General features: G+C 52.3%; 1 protein-coding gene across 2 annotated transcripts in view; it reads left to right on the top strand.

Annotated features, from left to right (window-relative positions):
- The window catches only part of MEGF6 (multiple EGF like domains 6), a 72,439-nt gene that overhangs the window by 36,181 nt on the left and 16,796 nt on the right, over positions 1 to 19,462 (top strand). For both annotated transcript variants that reach the window (XM_032708815.1, XM_032708816.1), the window contains 6 exons: positions 7,991 to 8,113; positions 15,133 to 15,258; positions 16,096 to 16,218; positions 16,631 to 16,753; positions 18,316 to 18,453; positions 18,900 to 19,022. In XM_032708815.1, the coding sequence (XP_032564706.1) occupies positions 7,991 to 8,113; positions 15,133 to 15,258; positions 16,096 to 16,218; positions 16,631 to 16,753; positions 18,316 to 18,453; positions 18,900 to 19,022 (756 nt within the window). The remainder of the gene's footprint in view (positions 1 to 7,990; positions 8,114 to 15,132; positions 15,259 to 16,095; positions 16,219 to 16,630; positions 16,754 to 18,315; positions 18,454 to 18,899; positions 19,023 to 19,462) is intronic.

The raw sequence follows: 19,462 nt of genomic DNA, 5'->3' as shown, positions 1-19,462 counted from the left end.
GGCAGTGGTGGCAGTGTCAGGGCTCAGGGGCAGCATTCCCAGGACCTGCTCTGGGCCAGCAGGGACAATTCATGCTGTCTGGCCGTGGGGTATTTTGAAATGGGTGAAGTGTTTGGTGGATCTGGCAGTGGCTCCTGGCAGGATGGCAGCACGTCTGTGCACATGGGGAGCACAGGCAGAACCTCTGGTGCCTCCCAGTGATACCCCTCTGGCATTTCCCCTCCTGTGCTCCCCCAGCACTGAGCATCTCCCCGGGCACCCAGGCAGCCCCACTGTGCAGCCCTGTGTAGGGCAGCTGGTGGGATGAGGCACATCAGGCTTGACTCCTCCAGACCGTTTCCACACGTTTGCAGCCTCCTTCAGAGAGGTCACGTTTAACTGACAAATTTTTGGGTCAGATATTTTTGTTAAAGTCAAAATATTAATGAGAAGCATGTGGGCTGTTGCCTTGTGTGAATATTAAGACGAGCAGCAGTGGTCCCTGAAACATTAGGAAGCTGCTCTTGCTTGGAATGATGAGCAAAGGAGACTCGTGACTGGAGTCCACCTTCCTTTGGAAACTGCTGCAGCAATAGCATGAAATCCTTATTTTCTTCCTGGATTCAGCTTGTTTCAAAATTTTTTGTGGAATGCTATTCATTGCAGCCTAAACCACAAGTTTTAATTTGGAATTTTACTATGGCCAAGTAATACTGTGAACATGTCCCAAAGTAGCAGGGCCTGCTCCCCCCAGCTCAGCCCTGCGAGCACATTGTTTCAAAACATTCCAGAATGTTAAATGAGGCTTTTGAGCTTGCCTCTGGAAAATCCAATAAGCTATTCCTACTTCTTGTTTAATGAAAAAGGTAAAATAAAATTCTAGGCTCCGTCTTGCAGGAAACAGGAATATTATGAGCATTATGGTTTTCTTTGGAGCACTCACAGTGGCTGTTCCTCATTTCAGTTTAAATTTGGTGACAAAGGTTTATTTTAAGAACAGCACAGCAAAGATTTGCTGTTTGGGGCTGTTTCATTATCTGCGGGTTTCAGGGAGGTGTGATGGTAACGGGGCACATCCCTAGGGAAAAACTCCCGGTTTGGGGTAACCCTGGAGCCCCCCCCCCCCCCCCCCCCCGCTGCCCCGGGTGGACGTGGGCTCACTGGGGCTCTTGGGAGAGCCTGGACAGCCGTGCCCGCGTTCCATCCCTCCTCAGCCCTGTTTTGGGGCAAATCCGCTGGTTTATTTCACGGCGGAGCATCCGCCCGAGCTCTGGCCCCGGGGCCGGGGGTGCCGCGGGGGGTCCTTCGCCCCGGCCGGGTCACGTTGCTCCACTGTCTGTCCGTCTGTCCGTCTGTCCGCCCGTCCCGCAGTGCCCGGCAGCGCCCGAGGGCGGGGTGGGGAGAACCCCCCGCCCGGAGCTCCCGCCCGTCCCGAGCGCTCCCCCCGCGGGCAGGGGGGGATCGCGGGCGCTCCCGGGCCCGGCGGTACCTGCGGGGGCGGAGCGGGACCGCCCCCCCGGCTGAGCTCCCCCGGCTGAGCCGCCCCGCACCGCCCCGCGCATCCCCACCCGCATCGTCCCGCTGCGGGCCGGCTCCGTCCCGTCTGCGTCCCCTCTTCGAACCGCTCCGTCCTCGCTCTGTCCCCTCTCCCTGTCCCCGCTCCATCCCCGTTCCCTCTCCCCTCTCTCTCTCTCCCTCTCTCCCTGTCCCCGCTCCATCCCTGTTCCTTCCCCTCTCCCTGTGGCTCCATCCCCGCTCCATCCCCGCTCCGTGCCGCGGTCATGGGCCGGCCCTGGGCGCTGCTCTGGTGCCTGGGCTGCCTGGGCGGCATCCCGGGCTCCTCCGGCGAGCACTACCGCTACCTGTGGAGGAGCTGCTACCCCTGCTACCTGGGGCGAGCGGGGTACCCCGACCTGCGGCCAGGTACGTGCGGGACCAGGTGGCCTGGAGAGATCCCTTCAGAGCCGAACTCCTCTCGGATTCTGTGTGACCGAGCAGGGCTCTTCCCCGAGGGGTTTGTCCCCACACCCCTCAGTTGTCGAGTGGGGATCCCAGGCTGGTGGCCACCCAGGTGACAGACTGGTGACCTGGCTGTGCATCTGCCTGTGCTTGTGCTGTTGCTTTGCGTTATTATATTTATTATTATTATTATTATTATTATTATTCAGGGCATTTCTTACCCTGAAAAGTCACTTCTGGCAGAGGGGGAGAGAAACAGAAGTTTCTTCCCATCAGTTGCTGTGCAGTTGAGTTAAAGATAGCTCCTGTACCACATTCCTTGAAAAAACAAATGAATGCATTTGTGTAGATTAGCTTTTTCCTCGGTTCCAAAGGATCTCACCCCGGTCCAGGGCAAAAAGTGAAATTTGATGCTGTTTTATCATGAAAAAGTTCTGCCTTTCTCTGTCTGTGAGGCTGTGGGTTTGTCTGGGCTGTGTGAGTGTTGCACAGCGGAGTCTCACATAGGACAGACTCACTGTTCCTCGCTGTTGGCCCTTGTGCAGGGGGAATCCTCGGGCAGCACTGACCAGAACCAGGAGCTGGGCAGTGTGTGGGCACAGCTGGGGATGCAGCCATGTCTCAGGGATCGTGTCTCTGCAGACTGAGCAGTGTCTGTCGGAAGCAATTCCCAGCCTGCTGCAGCGTGGGAAGCACTTGGCCAGGCAGAGCTTCCCATGGAGCAGGTGGAGGGGATGGAGCCCTGGGTGCTCCTGTTGCAGTGTGAGTGCACTGGCTTCCATGAGATGGTAGATGGGCACACGGAGCACGGTGTGAGTTCTGTGAGTGCACACACCCTGTTTCCTCCCCTGTGTGCTCTTGGCTGCTTTCATGGCAGGAAAGGTTTGTGAAGATTTAGGAAATACTGGAGGATCTGTGGAGGTCACTAAAGACTTGGGATGCTTGGGCGTAATGTAGACATCAAGGAATGCATTATCTCATGGTGAGATAATGCTAATAAATAAATGCCCCAAGCGGTCGGTTATGGAGTGATATCAGGACAGATGTGAGATGTGCCAGACCTTCGGAAACAGGGCGAGTTGCTGCTTTGTTATTTATAGATCAGATGTTTGTCTCAAACACAGATTGTGTTTGCTGTCTCCATCCAACTGTATTGGCTCATTGTAATTCTCCAAGATAAGCTCCCGAGATCCAGCTTTGTGCCTGGAATATAAACCTCCAGCCTTCCCTTCTCTAATGCAGAATTCACCGGACCCTGATTCTGCTTATCTCTGTGGACAGGTATCTCTGTGCATGGTCGTGGTTTTATCCTGCCTTGTTGTGAGGTGCCCCTGAGGCTGCATGGCTGAGGGAATTTCCTGGTGTTCATCCATCTCGTGGCTCATCCTAAACTGGTATCACTGTGGGTTTGGTTAATTTTTTCTTTGCTGCTTGAGCTTCTCTTTGACAGGTAGGAGGAGACATTGTCTTGGTGTGATTTTTAGGGTTCCAGATGTTTTCTTGGTGTGATTTTTAGGGTCTGTGTGCTGGTCTCCTTGCAGAGTGTTCCTGTCTGCCCACCCAGACAGCACAGACATCCCCACAGCCGTGTCCCCTCACGAAGCAGCTGCCAGGGCACAAGGCTCTGCTGTGTGCGCCTCGCCGGCGGCTTTGTTGTGTGACAGGAGAGTGAAGAGGGGGTTTGTGTAGTAACAGTGGAGGTTTCATTGAGGTCTCGAGTGCCTTAACATGCCTTGTGTGTACAAACAGGGCTCTGTTGGGTCCTGGTGTTGGTGCAATGGCTGATGGCAGTGCTGGGTGTTGTGTCCTTACACAGCTGCCCTTACAGGAGGAGCTTTGTGCTCCGATGGGACTTGCAATCAATCATCCCGGTGATGTAGACCTGGTGCAGTGATATTGCCTCTCTGAGCCTCTAACCCAGCCAGGAAACAGCAGAGCTGGTGGCTGGTGTTTGATCACACAGTTTCCATTAGCTCCTTCAATAGTGACCTGCATTTCCACCCGTGGGTACCATTCCCAGGCATGTGTTGGTGTTCACTCTGTGCTTCCACAGTGCAGCACAGGGACCAAACCACTGTGCCTCTGCACAGGGGCATCTTCCAGGCAGAGAGGCAGCCTGCACAGGGAACAGGGTAAAACAGAGTGCTGAGAGAAGGCTGGAGTGGGTGAGAGCAGCAGCAAGTCCAGAGCAGGCTACCTGCTTGTTGTTACGTGCACCTCTGCTCTGTGCTGAGTAATGCCCTAATTAAAACCCACCCGGAGACAGAGGTGGGAGCAGGAGTGGGAGCTGAGCGACTCTCCCAGCCACGGTGCTCGAGGGCAGGGAAAGGTGAGCTGAGGACAATGCCAAGGACTGAGGCAAACCAGCTCCCTGATGCATTTTCACTTCACTGGATTATTGCAAAGCCGGTGCTTCCGTTCCTGAAGTGCCTTTGGAGTCTGCTCCTGTGGATGGCACAGGTAGCCTGGGGAAGCTATGGGCACCTCCCACCTGTCTAGGAGAGGCTGCAGCAGAAGGAATGCCAGTTCCAGTAATTCCGTGGAGCTCTTTAAGAGCCTTCAGGCTTTTCCAAATTCCTAGTTTAGGACAAGATGAAAGCTGAGGGTGCGGAGGTGTTCTGACCACCCCAACTGGCCTTCCTTCTGCCCTCCCTGAGTCACTCACATGCCCAGCTGAGACCAGCCTGAGGCTGGTACCCTGCTTCCTCAGCCTAGAGGAGGGAAAGGCTTTCAGGGTAGCTGAGGGGACCTGAGGCATTATCCTCTCCTGTGGCATTGTTGGTGTGTGCCATTGCTGAGTCCTGTCTGCACACAGGGAGTGTGAAATAGGAGGGCACACAAAATCTCCAGGTTATTCATGGTAGGGGCTGTGCAATATGTGCAAGTGCCAAAATACTGCAGAGGGGTTTTTCTTTCTAATGCCCTGGGTTCCTAATCATGTCCATGCTGCAGGATGGCAGCAGTGATGCTGTGCCCCCCTGTCTGGGAGCTGGCAACCAGTGTGCTGCTGTTGGGTCCTCTCCTTCCAGTCTCTACTTCTTAAAATTGCTGAGTTAGCTTCAACAAACCAGTACTGGGAAGATAAAGTCACCGGATCCCACACGTGCTCATCTGGATGGATTTTAATTAACCTTTTCCCCACAGCCCTGCTCTGTAATCCGGGCTAATTGCTGCAGGGATCAGAGCCTGGCACTGCTGCTCGGCCAGACACGGAGAACCTCGGCAGTGTGTGTGCTCCCCGTGCTTCCAGCTGGGATCCATCGCCTCCTCCTCAGCCTTCAGAGGAGATAAACTGCCTCCATACCAGATATTTAATACTTTGCAGACCTGCTGCTGCCACTTTCTTTCCCCTGACAGGGAGCTCTGGTCGGAGGCAGATCAGTATTCCTGCTGGAGGGACCTGAGCATGGTCAGGGAGTGCACTCAGCCAAAGCCATCTCCTTGCACTGTCTCCTTTCTTTTGCTCTCGTGTCCCTCTCCCCTGTGTTTGATGGCAGCAGTACCCGTGTCAGCCCACGTAGCCGGTGTCTGGGGCCTGATGGATTGTTCCTGCTCAGGGAAGAGGCTGACAAGAGCATTGGCTGGTTCTTTGCTGATCCCCGTGTCCTTGCAGATGAGGACATGAACTCCAGTTTCCTTACACAGCAGGGATGTGATCCAAGCCCCACTCCCCAGCTCTTGCTGCGTGGGGTTCCTGCCCCCGTGGGCTCTGGGCAGTCCCCACGGCCGTGTCCGTGCTGGCACGGCAGAGCAGGCAGGCCATGGGCTTGGCACGCTCTGTCCTGGCACGGCTCTGGCTTGCTCAGAGTCAGCTGAAGAGACGCCTGTATGCTTCTCATTTGCCTCCTTTGGTATATTAATTTCAACCAGATTTTGTCAGCTCTCCAGTAGGAAAACAACCCCGCCGTGCCCCAAACCGCAGCGCACGGAGTGTCACGGAGGGATTGGGGTCGTGCTGCTGCCAAGATGTGCACCAAGGGCAACGTGACCCTTCACAGCCGTGCTCCTCCTGGCCCTGGGAGCAGCTCCTGCTGCTTTCCCATCCCTGTTCCTGGGTGACTCACTCACTGGCAAGCCTTGGGCACGCCGGGGCAGGCTGGAGAAGCTGCCACTGCTGGGGGTGGCTGGTGGGTCTACCCCCTCCCTGTCCCTGGGGACAGTGTTATTTTGGTCACACCATCATGCAGGGTATGTCTCAAAATCTCTCTGGCACTGCAGAGGAGATAAGTGAGGCTCCAGGAGGGCCAACAGGACGTGCTGGGTTATGTGGGAGCACGTGGCAGTGAGGGTGATGGGTGGTTCTACGGCCACAGTGAGAGGAAGGACTGGACACTCTCTCCCAAGCCAAGAGGGGATGAGGCAGAGGGATTTGGGGTGGGGACAGCCTTTGGAATCACAGAGATTTAGAGGGTGAAAAGTACAAAGGGGGAAGAGGAGACGTTGAGAGAGGAGATGTAAAATTACTGAGTGTGAGTAATGGGGTGAAAGTAAGAAGTTTATTCAACACATCACTAACTTTCTTGGACGGTAAATTCTCTACAGTTTCAGATTAGGGTTGAAGGGAAGCAGTGGAACAGTCATTTAAATTCAGACAGAAAACTTTACTATGCTATATAAAACCTTCCCAAACCCCAGTTTTCCTGTTCTTGAGCCAAACAGAGCCAGTTCTGTGTATTAATAGCTAATCCTGCCCATGGAGATGAGCAGCGAGTGCCTCAGGGGCTCTAGGGCTCTGCAGCATCCCAAGTGTGCAAAGCCTTTGCAGAGGAAAATTGTTTAATCGGGATTAGGTTGCTTTGCCCGGCATCTGAGCCTCACACCACAGCATTTTTCCCCCTAAAAAGCCACTCTGACTTTGGCTCACTCTTCAGAGAGCATCACTCAATACTTATGTTTCACCTCAAAAATCTATTCATTTTCCTTTCTTTCAAAGTCGAGTGCCTTGGAAAAAACAGGAAGAAAATACCAGAACTTCTAAAAGGCTCAGTCCACTGAATTAAGCAAAGGGCTGGCATTACAGAAATCAACCTTTTTTTCTGGGTTGATGGAGACCACAGCTGCAGTAGGAGCTCCCAGGAGGAGCCTGGCATGGCCAGGGCAGAGGGCATTGTGACTTCACTGGGAGTCACTGGGACAGGAAGGGCAGAGGGTTTGCATGAGCTCTGAGCCTTAGGTTTTAATGTTTTAAGCAGTGAGAAGCCTTGCAATGAGAAATGTTCTGAGAAAACAGTAATTTTGTGTTGTTACTGTGCAGCTCAGGAACACCAGGACACACACAGGCGTCACCTCTCGCACTTCGCTTCCCGTCCCGGCCCTGACCAGACCTTTCCTTGCTGCTTGCTGATTTTCTTGGCAATTAATCTGATTTATGTAGAATTACAGCCCTGGGCTCAGTCAAGGCTGTGTTTCTGCTTTCCCCATGATTTTTGGTGCCCTTTGGCTCCCTGGGGGGAGCTGTAGGTGAGCCAGAGCTCACTCCTGGAGCAGTCTGGGCTCCGGGTGCTGCTGGGGGCTGCGGTGCTGGGCAGGTTCCTGCACCTCTGGCGTGCAAGGACAGGGCTGGGTCCACGCCCTGCCGTGATTCACTCAGGAAATGTTTCTTTATCTCGTTGGTAACAGTGTGGCTGGGATGGCAGGATCGCTCAGCTCGGCTCTGGATCGTCCTGCTGCTGGTGTGACCCCCTCGCTGGCTGGGGGGGCTGAAGGTGCAGAAAGTGCAGAGAAACACGAATAGACCTAAAGCAAAAAAGTGTAAAATATGAATTAATCCATCATCTTGGAGTGAATGGGAAAGGTGACCATTGCGAGGTGACCAGATGGGGAAGGTTTATGCTGACTGACAAATAAGATGCTTTTTTTTTGGTTGCTTTTCACCAACTGGGGGCTTGTCCCTGAAATTCCGTGAACAGGTTGGCTCTTGGAACATAAGGAAATGGCCAAACTCTGCATTTGTTCCCCAGGTCTGAAGTCAGGCAGCAGAGGACCAATAATGCTGACCCCAGACCCCCCTTTTGCCCACCCCTCTGAGTTTGTCCCCCTCTCTTTTTTGCAGATGTGGACGAGTGCCAGGTCCACAACGGGGGCTGCCAGCAGAGGTGTGTGAACACCTTGGGCTCCTACTACTGCGAGTGCCGACCGGGCTCCCGCCTGCACACGGACGGCAGGACCTGCATCGGTAAGGCCCTGCCTGGGCACTGCCTGGGCACTGCCTGGGCACTGCTCGGGCACCTCCAACCCTTGTAGACCTTTTCCTGCTGTAAATCTGCGGCAGTGTACAGAAAACACCTGTCCTGGCTTCCTCACTCCTCCCTGCCCTCTGTGCAGGGACCATGGCATGATGCTGGTGGATGTTCCTTTGTGTCCTGGTTGTCTTCCCCAGCACGTTTCTGTCGCTGGGTTCAGAACATTTGCTGTTCTTCTGGATGGTCAGGTACAGCTGTGGCTGCTCTGCAGTTCCTGAGTTTGTTCTGGTTCAGGAGAAGTAACTTCCAGTGCTTTGGTGCTTCTGCTTTTTGTTCTGGATTTATCAGATATGGCATTTTCAGAGCAGATACATAAACTAGATTATGAGGAGGTTCGAGTCAGGCTTCATTTTGACCTCAGCTATTTCCCCAGCCCATACCGTGAACACCAGATGTGACAGACAAGTGACAGTAAGTGTGGCTGTGTGTAGAACTGTGGCCATAATAATCCCAAAACCTCTTCCCTGGGATGCTGGTCATTCATCTGCCTGGATGGTGCATGTCCAACCATTCCCGTCCAGGCATCAGGTTTGGACCAATTTCTTGAAATATTTTTGTTTGCCTGCCCCAAACTGGAGGCTCAGAGTGGAACTGACTGGATCTTGGAGCCTACCTCCAGCATCTGCTGCTGCTTTAATTAAACCACTTCTCCCTCACAGCTTTATTTGACACATTTTTCCGTGATTTGGGGGATATTTTCATACAAGTGGAAAGAATTCGCGGGCAGTGGCATTGCAGGGGCCGTTTGCTGGGTTTTCTCAGAGCACGGTCACACTCCGGAGTTTGCTGTGCAAGCCTGAGTGTTCCAGTGGGGAATGGTGATGTGAACAGGAAAAAACCATCCAGGGAAGCTGACCCCACTGTGCCCAGCGCTGCACAGCTGCACATCTGGCCACAGCTGCACATCTGGCCACAGCTGCCTCCACTACATGATGATACCCAAACAAACGCAGTGAGACTGAAGGTGCTGGTTCCCCAAGTGCCCCATATTTTGCTGGAAAAATCCAGAAGCAGAAGGATCACAAGTAAAGGACAGTGCCAACCATCCCAGCCCTCTGCTCTAGCCCTGAACTCGAGCACTCGTGTCGGTGGTGACGGGCTGCTGCCGTTCACATGGAAGTGTGCTGTGGTCTGTCATCTCCTAATTGTCTCTGCAATATGCAGCTCCCTTTCTTGTGGTGTGCAGAGATTCTGCCGCCTCCGCCCCGTGGAATAAAACATGGGACAAACTGAAATCAGGAGTTCTCGGCAGCGCCAGCCCCAGAAGGTGCAGCAGTTTTCGAGGAAAGGATAAAATGGATCACCATAGGGAGGAATCTCTTCTTTAAAAGGAATTTCCATCCTTTCCTTTCGCTCCCCAGGTTTACCTGCTGGGGTGGCTGTACCAGGCAGAGCATTCCCGTGGGATCCAGGCAGGCAGGGCTGCCCTGCTCCTGCTCCCTGCACCCAGCACTGCAAACCTGCTTTGCATTAAACTTGTGAGCAAGTATTTGCCATAATGTGCAGTGTTGGAATTCGTCTGCCAAAAGTGGGGGTCTCTGTTCATGAAACCTGATCCATGGGAGTATGTGGGGCAGTTCCTGAAGCTCTGAGGAGCAGGGCTGGCAGGATCTGTGTCGAGTTTGGTGGTGCCCTTGTGATCAAGAAAATGTGGGAAAGTAGATGCAGACCAGACAGGGCAAGTAAAAGCCTCTCACTGCATAGTTGTCCAGTGGTGTTTCTGAAATAACAACAGAGCAGGACCAAAACTCTGGCTCTCTCCTTTCAGGACTGGTGGCTTTTGTTCTTTACACATTTGTGTCTGTACATGTGTATATAAATCACACCTTCCTATAGCTCTGTACTGATCCATTAAGCCAATTGTGCAGAGTGGTGAAAGCTCAGAACAGAGCAGAGGCTCAGAAGTGACTCCTCTGTTGGTGTTTGTGGCTGCCCTGTTCTACCCACAGTCGTCAGGTTGCCTTGTGACGTGGTCTGTTTGGAGGGATTAGGGATAACTGATCCAAGCGGTGTTTCTCTGCAGTCTGGGATGATATTCTCTCATTTTCTGGAGAGGTGCTGCTAAAACACAAAATATTACCACTAAATACAAGAAATAGGCCAGGAACGAAGGGAACTGGAGACAGCGAGCCTTCTTCATCCATCCATCCATCCATCCATCCATCCATCCATCCATCCATCCATCCATCCATCCATCCATTCATCCATCCCTCCATCCATCCATCCCTCCATCCATCCATCCATCCATCCATCCATCCATCCATCCATCCATCCATCCATCCATCCATCCATCCATCCATCCATTCATCCATCCCTCCATCCATCCATCCCTCCATCCATCCATCCATCCATCCATCCATCCATCCATCCATCCCCCTCTTCTCTGGAGCTCCCTGCCCTCAGAGGTTGCAGGAAGCTCCCAGCTCCATGCTGGGACAAGCATGGATCTGGGCTGTAGGAAGCTGCTGGCAGCCCCAGCAAGAAGTTTTAGAGACAGAAAGAGCCCTTTGCAGTGATTTTTTTCTAGTTAAGGTCCATCAAAGCGTGGATCTAATTTTTTAAATGTTTTCTGATCCCCACAAAACCCACACAGGCTCCGATGATGAATTGGCGGCACTGCCTGGAGCAGGACGCTCCAGAATTCCCCCAAAATGTGCTGGCATGGACAAGGCAGCTTTCCAGGGCTAGCTGGTACCTGGATTTGTGACTCAGGAGAGCACAAAACCAGCTTACAACCACCGTAGAACCTGTGTCTGGCTCAGTTCTCACACCATCTCTCCATCACTGCCGGTGCTCCGGGTGCTCCACTGGGCAGGATTCCTTTGTTGCGTCTTTGTGGTTCAGATACAGCAAGGCACTGCTGAGGGAGGGAGGAGAGGAGCAGCCACTTCTACTGAAAGTGAAACAGAACAAAAAGGGGCCTTGCACGTCCTGGAATTACCTCTGTGTTTATCAGAACCACATGGGCAGGAGGCAGGGAGCACATCTCCGGGTCCTCCTCCAGCGTTTCAGCGCAGGGATGCAGGCCAGGCCAAGGCAAGGGATTCAGTGGGAGCCAATTGCTTTTGTTGGCCTGTGAAGCGGAGAGATGGTCTGTATTAACACACAACATGTTTCTGGAAGTTGTCTGAGGTTAGGATAAATCAGTTTGGGATTACATGATGGATCCCTATTTATATTAGGAGAACTTCAAATGAAGAAATCTCAGATGCGGCAGCGATGCAATGAGCAGAAGGACTGTGCCAGGAGGTTTGTGTGGGTTTGAACCGTGTGTGCAGAGGGTCAGTGTCCATGTGTGCTTGGTGGGGCTTTTCATTTTGCAGACAACTTCCACATTTTAGAGAATTTGACCTTTTCTTTGCCCAGTCACACATTTTTCAGCCATTTCTTGGAATTGATGGGTTTGTGTGATGCTGCAAAAGGGAACATCCTGCTCAGTTCTAGTTACAGCTGCCTGCAGTTATTCTTGGGGTATCAACTCACTGCTTCTGGTGGCAAATCACTTGGATCCAAAGGAAAGGGGATACAGATGGGAGAGAGGAGAAGTCAGAAGGGCAGCTGGAGGGTGCAGAGATCAGGTATTAAATCAACTCCTGTGTTAGGCAGCTACTGCACAGACCCACTTCCCACGTGCAGTCAGAAGAAACAACGTCCTTTTCATCCCTCTTTATCCCTTTCCCAGGCCTGAGAGGGTCAGAATCCCAGAGCAGCATCTTTCAGCAGCACTGCACTCCCCTCAGACAGAGGAGATGGAAGGAGTGTCCCTCTCGCAGACGCTGAAATATCATCTGTGGAAAATCTGTCTGAGCTGTAATTACAAAAATGTGTGTGATGTACAAGATGACACTGGATTTGGCAGCATAGTCACAGAAACGTTAAGCTCAGCAAAGCATCTGGGAATGGAAATATTTTTAGAGTGGTTCTGTAAACAGAAAAAAACCCGAGCAGTAATTAAAACAAGGCCGGCAGCAAGGTCTGCTGGCTGTGACTCTGAGGAGCCAGCTAAGGAGACCCAGAATTAAAGGCCCTGGCTTTGATGGAAAGACACCCAAAACAATTTTAACTTATTTTAGTTGTTTTGTCTTGCTATTTCTGCCTCTTATTGAATGAGTTCACATCTCAGCACAACTGGGGTGGTGCAGGAGCCCCCTGCCCATCAGTGTCACTGCAGTGGCTCAGTGTGACAGCACAGGACTCGTGGCTTGGCTGCACATTGTGCCCGTGCCACTGGCTCTGTATGGCTCACGTAGAACCAGTGGTGGCACTTGTCTCTTGACAGAGGAGAACTTCTGGTTCCCATTTTCCCAATGGTCTGGAGTGGCCCCACCATGGCTGGGACAGCACCTGCCCCTTTGCCCTCCAGGGGAGGCTCGAGGGGTTTGTTCCTCTTTAGGAGGAGGTCTGTCAGCAAAGAGGTGACACAGAAAGAAACACAGGAGGGAGGAAAACACTCTGCAAGACTCCTGTACTCTCACTGCTTCACCTTTTATGTTCTCTCAGCAATCTGCACGAAGCTCTCCAGCCTTACAGTGGTTCTCTCTGCTGAAATCTTGTGTGGAAGAAGAATCCAGACTTTAGTTTTTTCCGCTCTGAAAAGTTGTGTGTTAGAGGCTGTTATTTAGACTTCAAATTCATCTGAATAACTGCATCCTGGGAGGTTATTTTAGATGTATGATGCATTGGCTTGTTCTACGTTGGCCCAGTGCTTTTCCCAGATGAAGGAATGTTTTGGCAGGCATCAGCGTTGTTTTACTTCTTTTTTTTAAAAAAAGGCACTCTAACAAGCACATTATTTATGGCTATTTTTGAATATATGTTATTAAACACTTTAATATATTGGAATATTTTTAAATGACCACCCATCTCTGCTAGAGCTTGAGTAGTGTAACTCTGACCCAGAACTTTTCAGGAACGTCCAGTGTTTCTGTTGTTTCCTTCCAAATGGATTAAGGGAAACAATGTCAGCACAACTGACAGAAACCCCGAGTTCTTGCTGCAGCCATAGGTTGTGTATGGCAAAACCTTGACCCTGTGAAGTTGCTTTTATTCCCCCAAATGTTGTTTAGTTAATTAGAAGCATAAAATGGGAAGTTGGGGTTTTATAATGTTTGAAATGAGAGAGCTCTGCAGCTCCAAGTTAAGGCATAATTTCTTGCAGGGGAACTGTGTGTAGAAAAAAGAAAATAGACGTTTTTGCCCTTTATTTTCCTCCTGAGCCAAATATTTGTTTTCACTAATGTACAAGAGCACGGACCCAACTTGCCTTGGGAATCAGAGGTGCTTTACAAGCAGAGACTTTTTCTGGCAGCTGCCTTCCAGGCTCTCCTGCTTCCAAAGTTGTGGAGGTTGCTGAGGGCACCGTGAGCACCTGAAGGATCAGCCTGGGAAAGATGGTTTTCATTAGAGTTATTTTTAGCTTTCTCATAAGATTCCTCAGAGCCAACACGTTAGTTTATACTGGAGTTTAAAAAATAGGTTAGAAATGTGTGAGCCCACAACTCATTGTACTGTTCTGCCAATGGAAACCGGGGCTGGATTTCCATCCCAGACCAGGGCTGGGTTTAGCCCGTCCCACTCACCCAGCTGTGGTGGGCAGCATGTTGTGACAGACTGGTGGCTCCTAAGAGACAGAACAGACTTTAAAGGCCAATTTCCCAATTCCCACAAGGGACACTTCTCTTTGGAGCTGTGGCTGAGATGCTCAGTGGATAAGGAATAGCTGGACTAACTCAGGAGACAGTCAGTGGTCCAAGAGGAGACTTTCATCACTGTGGAGGTGTGTAATTACCCCACAATGGCTTATCTGGCAGTCCATGGATCCTGCTGCAGTAAAACAAGCAGGCAGGCTCAGCCCACTGGCTCACTGAAAGGTGCACCCATCCCAGTTAAACATCCTGCTCCTCTGCTTATCCTGCAGAGACACCCCAGACTACAGGAACAGGGAGGGGGAGGAGGAGGCTGTTTCCAGGCCTGATTAATGATAGCAGGCTTGTAAGGAGTCCACGTGTTGGGTCATGAGGTCTGTTTTGTGCTGTAGCCCAGGCAAAACCTTCTGTTTTCTGACTGCTTGAAATCCTCTGGGCTCCTTGCGCAAGGCCACACAGAAACGCCGTGGCACGGCCAGGAACACCAGTTGGGAAGCTCAATTCCCAGTCCTGCCTGCACTTGGGATGAAACCAGAGCTCTGGCTGGTGTATGTCTGGGTGCTCTGGCTGGGTGATGCTGCTGGCCAAGCCCATGTGTCCCAGGTTTCACACAGAACACCTGGGTTAGAGCCCCGAGCTGAGGGTTGTTACAGGACTTCTGCTCATCACAGAGCCAGAAACTCTGTTTTCCGTATCATTTTATCAGAGGAAAACCTGAATATGCCTGAGCACAGCTCCCTGGGCAGTAATGACTTGAACTGGCTGTGGCACTGCACCTGCAGTGACTGCCTTGGAACAGAGTGATGGGAATTCCAGCAATAACGTGCTGACATGAGAAACCTGCTCGCTGACACGGGGTCCTTTGGAGAGGGTGAGTGCCTGGCAGGAAATGTGCTGGGTCCTGGCTTCCCTACCAGGTAATGCTGCACAGGACCTAGACCAGACCCGTGTCCTGGTCTCACCTTCCAGGAGAGCAATGGGACCTCTTATGGTGGAAAAGAATTATTTGAAGTTCCTGCCCAACACTGTTGAGCTGATCTTGCCTTGAAAGGACAGGGTCCCCATCCTGAGGGTCTCTCTGGCACAGGGGTGAGTGGCCTCTGCTGTGCTGCCCACAGGTTTTGCAGCAACGCCTCCCACTTCTTTGTGAGGTTGGCCATGAACTTGTAGCTTGAGCACAGGTTGAACGTGCCCCAGTTTTAAATTCTCTCCATCCTCACAGTGTGCAGTTCGCCCTGGTCCTGCGCAGGAGGCTCATCCGGGTGCCGCTCTCTTTGTGACAAACGTTGTGTCCCTCTGCCCCGCAGCTGTGAACTCGTGTGCCCTGAACAACGGTGGCTGTGAGCACGACTGCGTGCAGGTGACGCTGGCACAGCACCGCTGCCAGTGCCGCCACAACTTCCAGCTGCAGGAGGACGGGAAGCGCTGTGTCCGTGAGTGCCGGGGGCACGGGGGGAGCCCGGGGGGGCAGAGCTGCCATCTGGGAGCTGAGGGACAGGGAGCACACACCGGCACGCTCAGATGTCCAGCAGATCAGACTGGGGGGGTTTCCAGTAAAAACTCTGTGTGTTTTGTTGTCATGGACATATCCTGCAGCTTATTCCAAGGGATAGGAAGAGCTGGAGGAGAGCAGCCAACAAAAATGAAATTGTCTGAAGGCACAGGCTGCTGCGAGAGTGGAGGATCAGCAGCTTGTGGCAGCAGGATGGGATCCTCTCCCTCAGCCTGGAGACAGCTCTCTGGCTGACCTGCTTCTAGCTCAGGAGGGAGGGAAGCCAAAGGGGACAGAGCACAAGGTTGATCTCCTCATTCATAGCAGCTGTCATTCAAGAGGCAGGAGGGGGAGAGTCTTTAGCTGTGAAGTTGCTAAGGGAAAAGGAACAACTGGGATATTACAAACGCAGCAGTTGGAGGGGTTTGGAGCATCTGTCCCGGTCCTGGAGCAGGTCAGAGGTTGGCAAAGCTCTGGGTAGGAGCACTTGGAGCAAATTGCCAGCACTTACTGCGTAATGTCTGCAGAAGGACGTGCCCGTGCCAAGCTTCTGCTGGGAGGGTTTTACAGGATCTCTCACCGTGTAAATCCTCCTGCCCATGGAGCAGTTAAGGGGCAGGAGTGGGGATTCTCTGCCTGGTGCAGAACAGGCTCTCACAGACAGCAGCTCCTCTGCCGGGCACAGCTGCTTGGGGCTCTGTTCTCCCACAGAGCCATGAGAGCCAGGGTGTGTTGGCCTGATGCTGTCTGCTCTGCTCTGCTCTGCTCTGCCCTGCAGTGAGGAACCCCTGTGCCGATGGGAACGGGGGCTGCCAGCACCGCTGCCACGGCCACCGCGGCCACGCCCGCTGCGAGTGCCACCCCGGCTACCGCCTGGGGCCCGACGGCAAGGCCTGCGAGGGTGAGTGCCCTGCCCTCCTGCCTTCCTGCCCTTCTGCCCTTCTGCCCTCCTGCCTTCCTGCCCTCCTGCCCTCCTGCCCGGGAGGGAAACTCCTGTGTCGCAGGGGCGGGGGGGTGTTCGGTGTGAACCCAGCGGAGGGATGCACACGGCAGGGATTGCTCAGTTGGGGTCTGTCCAGGAGCCCAGCTTGAGCTCTCTGCAGCAGCCCCCCAGTTTCATGTGATCCAATTTCCTGGGGAGCTCTACAGCAATTCTAAATTCTTAACTGTGTCTTTGTCGGTCTGGACCCCAGTGAAGGATTCAGGGTGCGAGAAACCAGTGAAAAAACCTCAAAAGTTAGTAACAGTAGGTCCCTTTGGAAAAATGTTTATGGCTCAGCCTGCCTAGCTCACTGTTTGCTCACCTCTCACAGATGTGAACGAGTGCCTGACCGGACTGGCCATGTGTTCACACCAGTGCCTGAACACACGGGGCTCCTTCAAGTGCACCTGTAACCCGGGCTACGAGCTGGGGGCGGATGGCAAGCAGTGCTACCGTGAGTACTGCGGGACACGGGGCGGCCTCTGCACGTGTTTGTCACTGTCCTTGCTGAACTGCCAGGGCCAAGTCAGAGCAATCTTTGCTGAAGAGTTTCACAAGCAGCTTTGGGGCTGTTTACTCCCCCACCAAGATAAAAAACTTGGTCTGATCTTAAAAGTTGCCACGAAGCTACTTTAGCCGGTTTAGGCAATTAATTTGGGGCCATTTGGCTCCAAACAGGCCAAGTTCTGCTCTTGGGGACTTCGTTGGATAAGTTCAGTCAGCTGCAGATGTGTCACTGGAGGAGGAATTGGGCCAGTGAAGGGATCACATCTGTTCCCATCAAGGAAAGAAATAAACTCTGTGATGCAAGAGTGAGCCAGGCTGTCCGTGCAGCTTTGTTCAGCTGATGCACGTTCAGGACAGGCTGAACCAGAGCTATCAGCACCAGCAGTCCCTTACAGATGTACACCACAGGGGCAGTCCCAGTACTGGCAGCTGGTGTTACTGGGAGCTGTGATACTCCACCTGTGCAGCTGGACCTTGCCAAGGGTACAAGGATAAGGCTTTGCAGACCATAAATGTCTTGAAAGGCATCACACAGAGCACTGTGAGGAACCAGGCTGATGAGATGGTATTTAAGAGCCTAAAGATGTACACAACTCCCTTCCTAGGAGCATGGCTAGCCTCACACCATGATCATTGACACTGCTCTGGGGCCAACTACAGAACAAAGCAGCCTTCCCACATGAGAAGTTTTTCTCCCTGCCCTTTCTAGCATGTTTCTTTTGTGCAAAACCTTGCTTGTGCTGCATTAATAAGAAAGGGAAAGAAAGGGATGATAATCATGGTGTGAACTTTGGAATATAGTCCTCCACTGTGGCACATCTTTTATTTCTGACAAGCACAGATCCATTGGGAAGCATCAAGCTGCCTTTCTTTATCCTCCTTGGGTCTGAACACATGAAAAACTCAATGTTCTCGAAGGCAGAAATTGTTTTCCTGAGGTTCAGGACTGAGTCAAACTCTGTGAAACAAGTTCCTTTTAGTTTAAGAAAGCTTAATTAACTAGACAAGTTTATGGAACCCTTGCCAAGCTGGGATGATCTATGGCTGCGATTGATGTTCGTGCCGACCATTTTTGACATGTCAGGAACTAACGATTCTCGCTGTAGGCATCTGGATGTTTCCCCAGTTAGCTGTGTTCTGCTGCTCCCATTTCTCCCTGGCACCAGAACAGCTCTGCTCTGAGGCTGAGCCAACTTTTGGTTGGCAGCACACGCTGCAGCTTGGCAGGAGCGGGAGCAGTTTCATCCGCAGCCTGTTCATCCCAGAGACTGTCCAGAGCCTGCTCCACAGCTCTGTCCCTGAGAGGCTGCGTGAGATCCCTCGGTTTCTTTTTATACCCCACTTCCCAGCCCAGCAGTGGCCTCTGTGCAGAGCTATTTCCATCCTTTCCCACTGCAGATCCCCCTCCTCAGCAGCGATGCGGTGCCAGGAGCTGGCTGGGGCGCGGCACCGAGGGCAGGCACAGGCCGGCTGTGTCACACGGGGCCCTAACCAGTCTGCCTTTTCCAGGGATAGAGATGGAGATCGTGAACAGCTGCGAAGCCAACAACGGGGGCTGTTCCCATGTGTGCCACCACACCAGCTCTGGCCCAGTGTGCACCTGTAACTTTGGCTTTCGGCTGGAGGAGGACCAGAAGTCGTGCACTGGTAAGGCAGGGAAAGGTCCAGACCCTGAGTTACAGGCACATCTCAGGTAACTCTGAGGGTCTCTCTTGGCTGCTGTGTGTGTGCACTACAAACAGGCTGAGGAGGATAGAAATAGATGGGAAGGGAGACATCCTCAAACCTCCACTCAAGATATACTTGGACCGCAGTTATGACTTCCAAACTAATTAGTTTTTCCCTGCTGAAACTGCTCTAAGCAGGAGTCAGTGTTACAGCTGGGATCACCTTGTGTGTAAGCACAAAAATCCTGTAAAAACAATCTCAAACTGGGAACCACAGTGAACTTCCCACAGGCCTTGAGGATTCATGATCCAAGAGGAACTCAGGAATACTGGCTCACTAAAAGCTCACCAGGACTGGTCAGGGAGCAATTTAACAATTACTGTCACCACTGTACAGTATATTAACACCCTTTCTGTTTTATTTAGATATCAATGAGTGTGACACTGGTTCTCACTGTTGTCACCAAGACTGTTACAACTACCCTGGGGGCTACGAGTGCTCCTGCCATGCTGGGTACAGGCTGAGCACGGATGGCTGTGGGTGTGATGGTGAGTACCAGCCTCTCACTGGGCTCCAAGCAAACCCTCTCTGCTGAGACACTGACTAATGCAGCTTTTAATTAAAAGAACAAGAAATTGTCCTACCTGGTTGTAAGCAGCCAGGCATTTCTTCCAGCTTCTCCCAGCCCATACCAGTTTTCCTGGCAGCTCTCCGATGAGTCACTTTCCTAGGAGAAAGAATGTAGGGAAAAATCCCCCTAATAAGTTGTTCTCACTACCAGAGCTCTCAAGGACATTTCACAGGGGAAGAGCCAAACTCACCCACCTGTTTCTGCACAATTAGTGATGGATGGCAGCTGAAATGGAGCACATTTTATGTTGAAACCCAGATATCCCTAATGCCTGGAGTGGTTTCACTCCATTTTTAGAGTCGATGGCTTCACATACTTAGCAGAGAGGATGCCATCAGCCTGCTCACTGCTGCATGG

Source organism: Chiroxiphia lanceolata, chromosome 22 (assembly GCF_009829145.1).
Source record: "Chiroxiphia lanceolata isolate bChiLan1 chromosome 22, bChiLan1.pri, whole genome shotgun sequence".
In the NCBI taxonomy this organism is placed as follows: domain Eukaryota; kingdom Metazoa; phylum Chordata; class Aves; order Passeriformes; family Pipridae; genus Chiroxiphia; species Chiroxiphia lanceolata.
The sequence above is the reverse complement of the archived record's forward strand: the minus strand, read 5'-3'. Positions and strand labels throughout refer to the sequence as shown.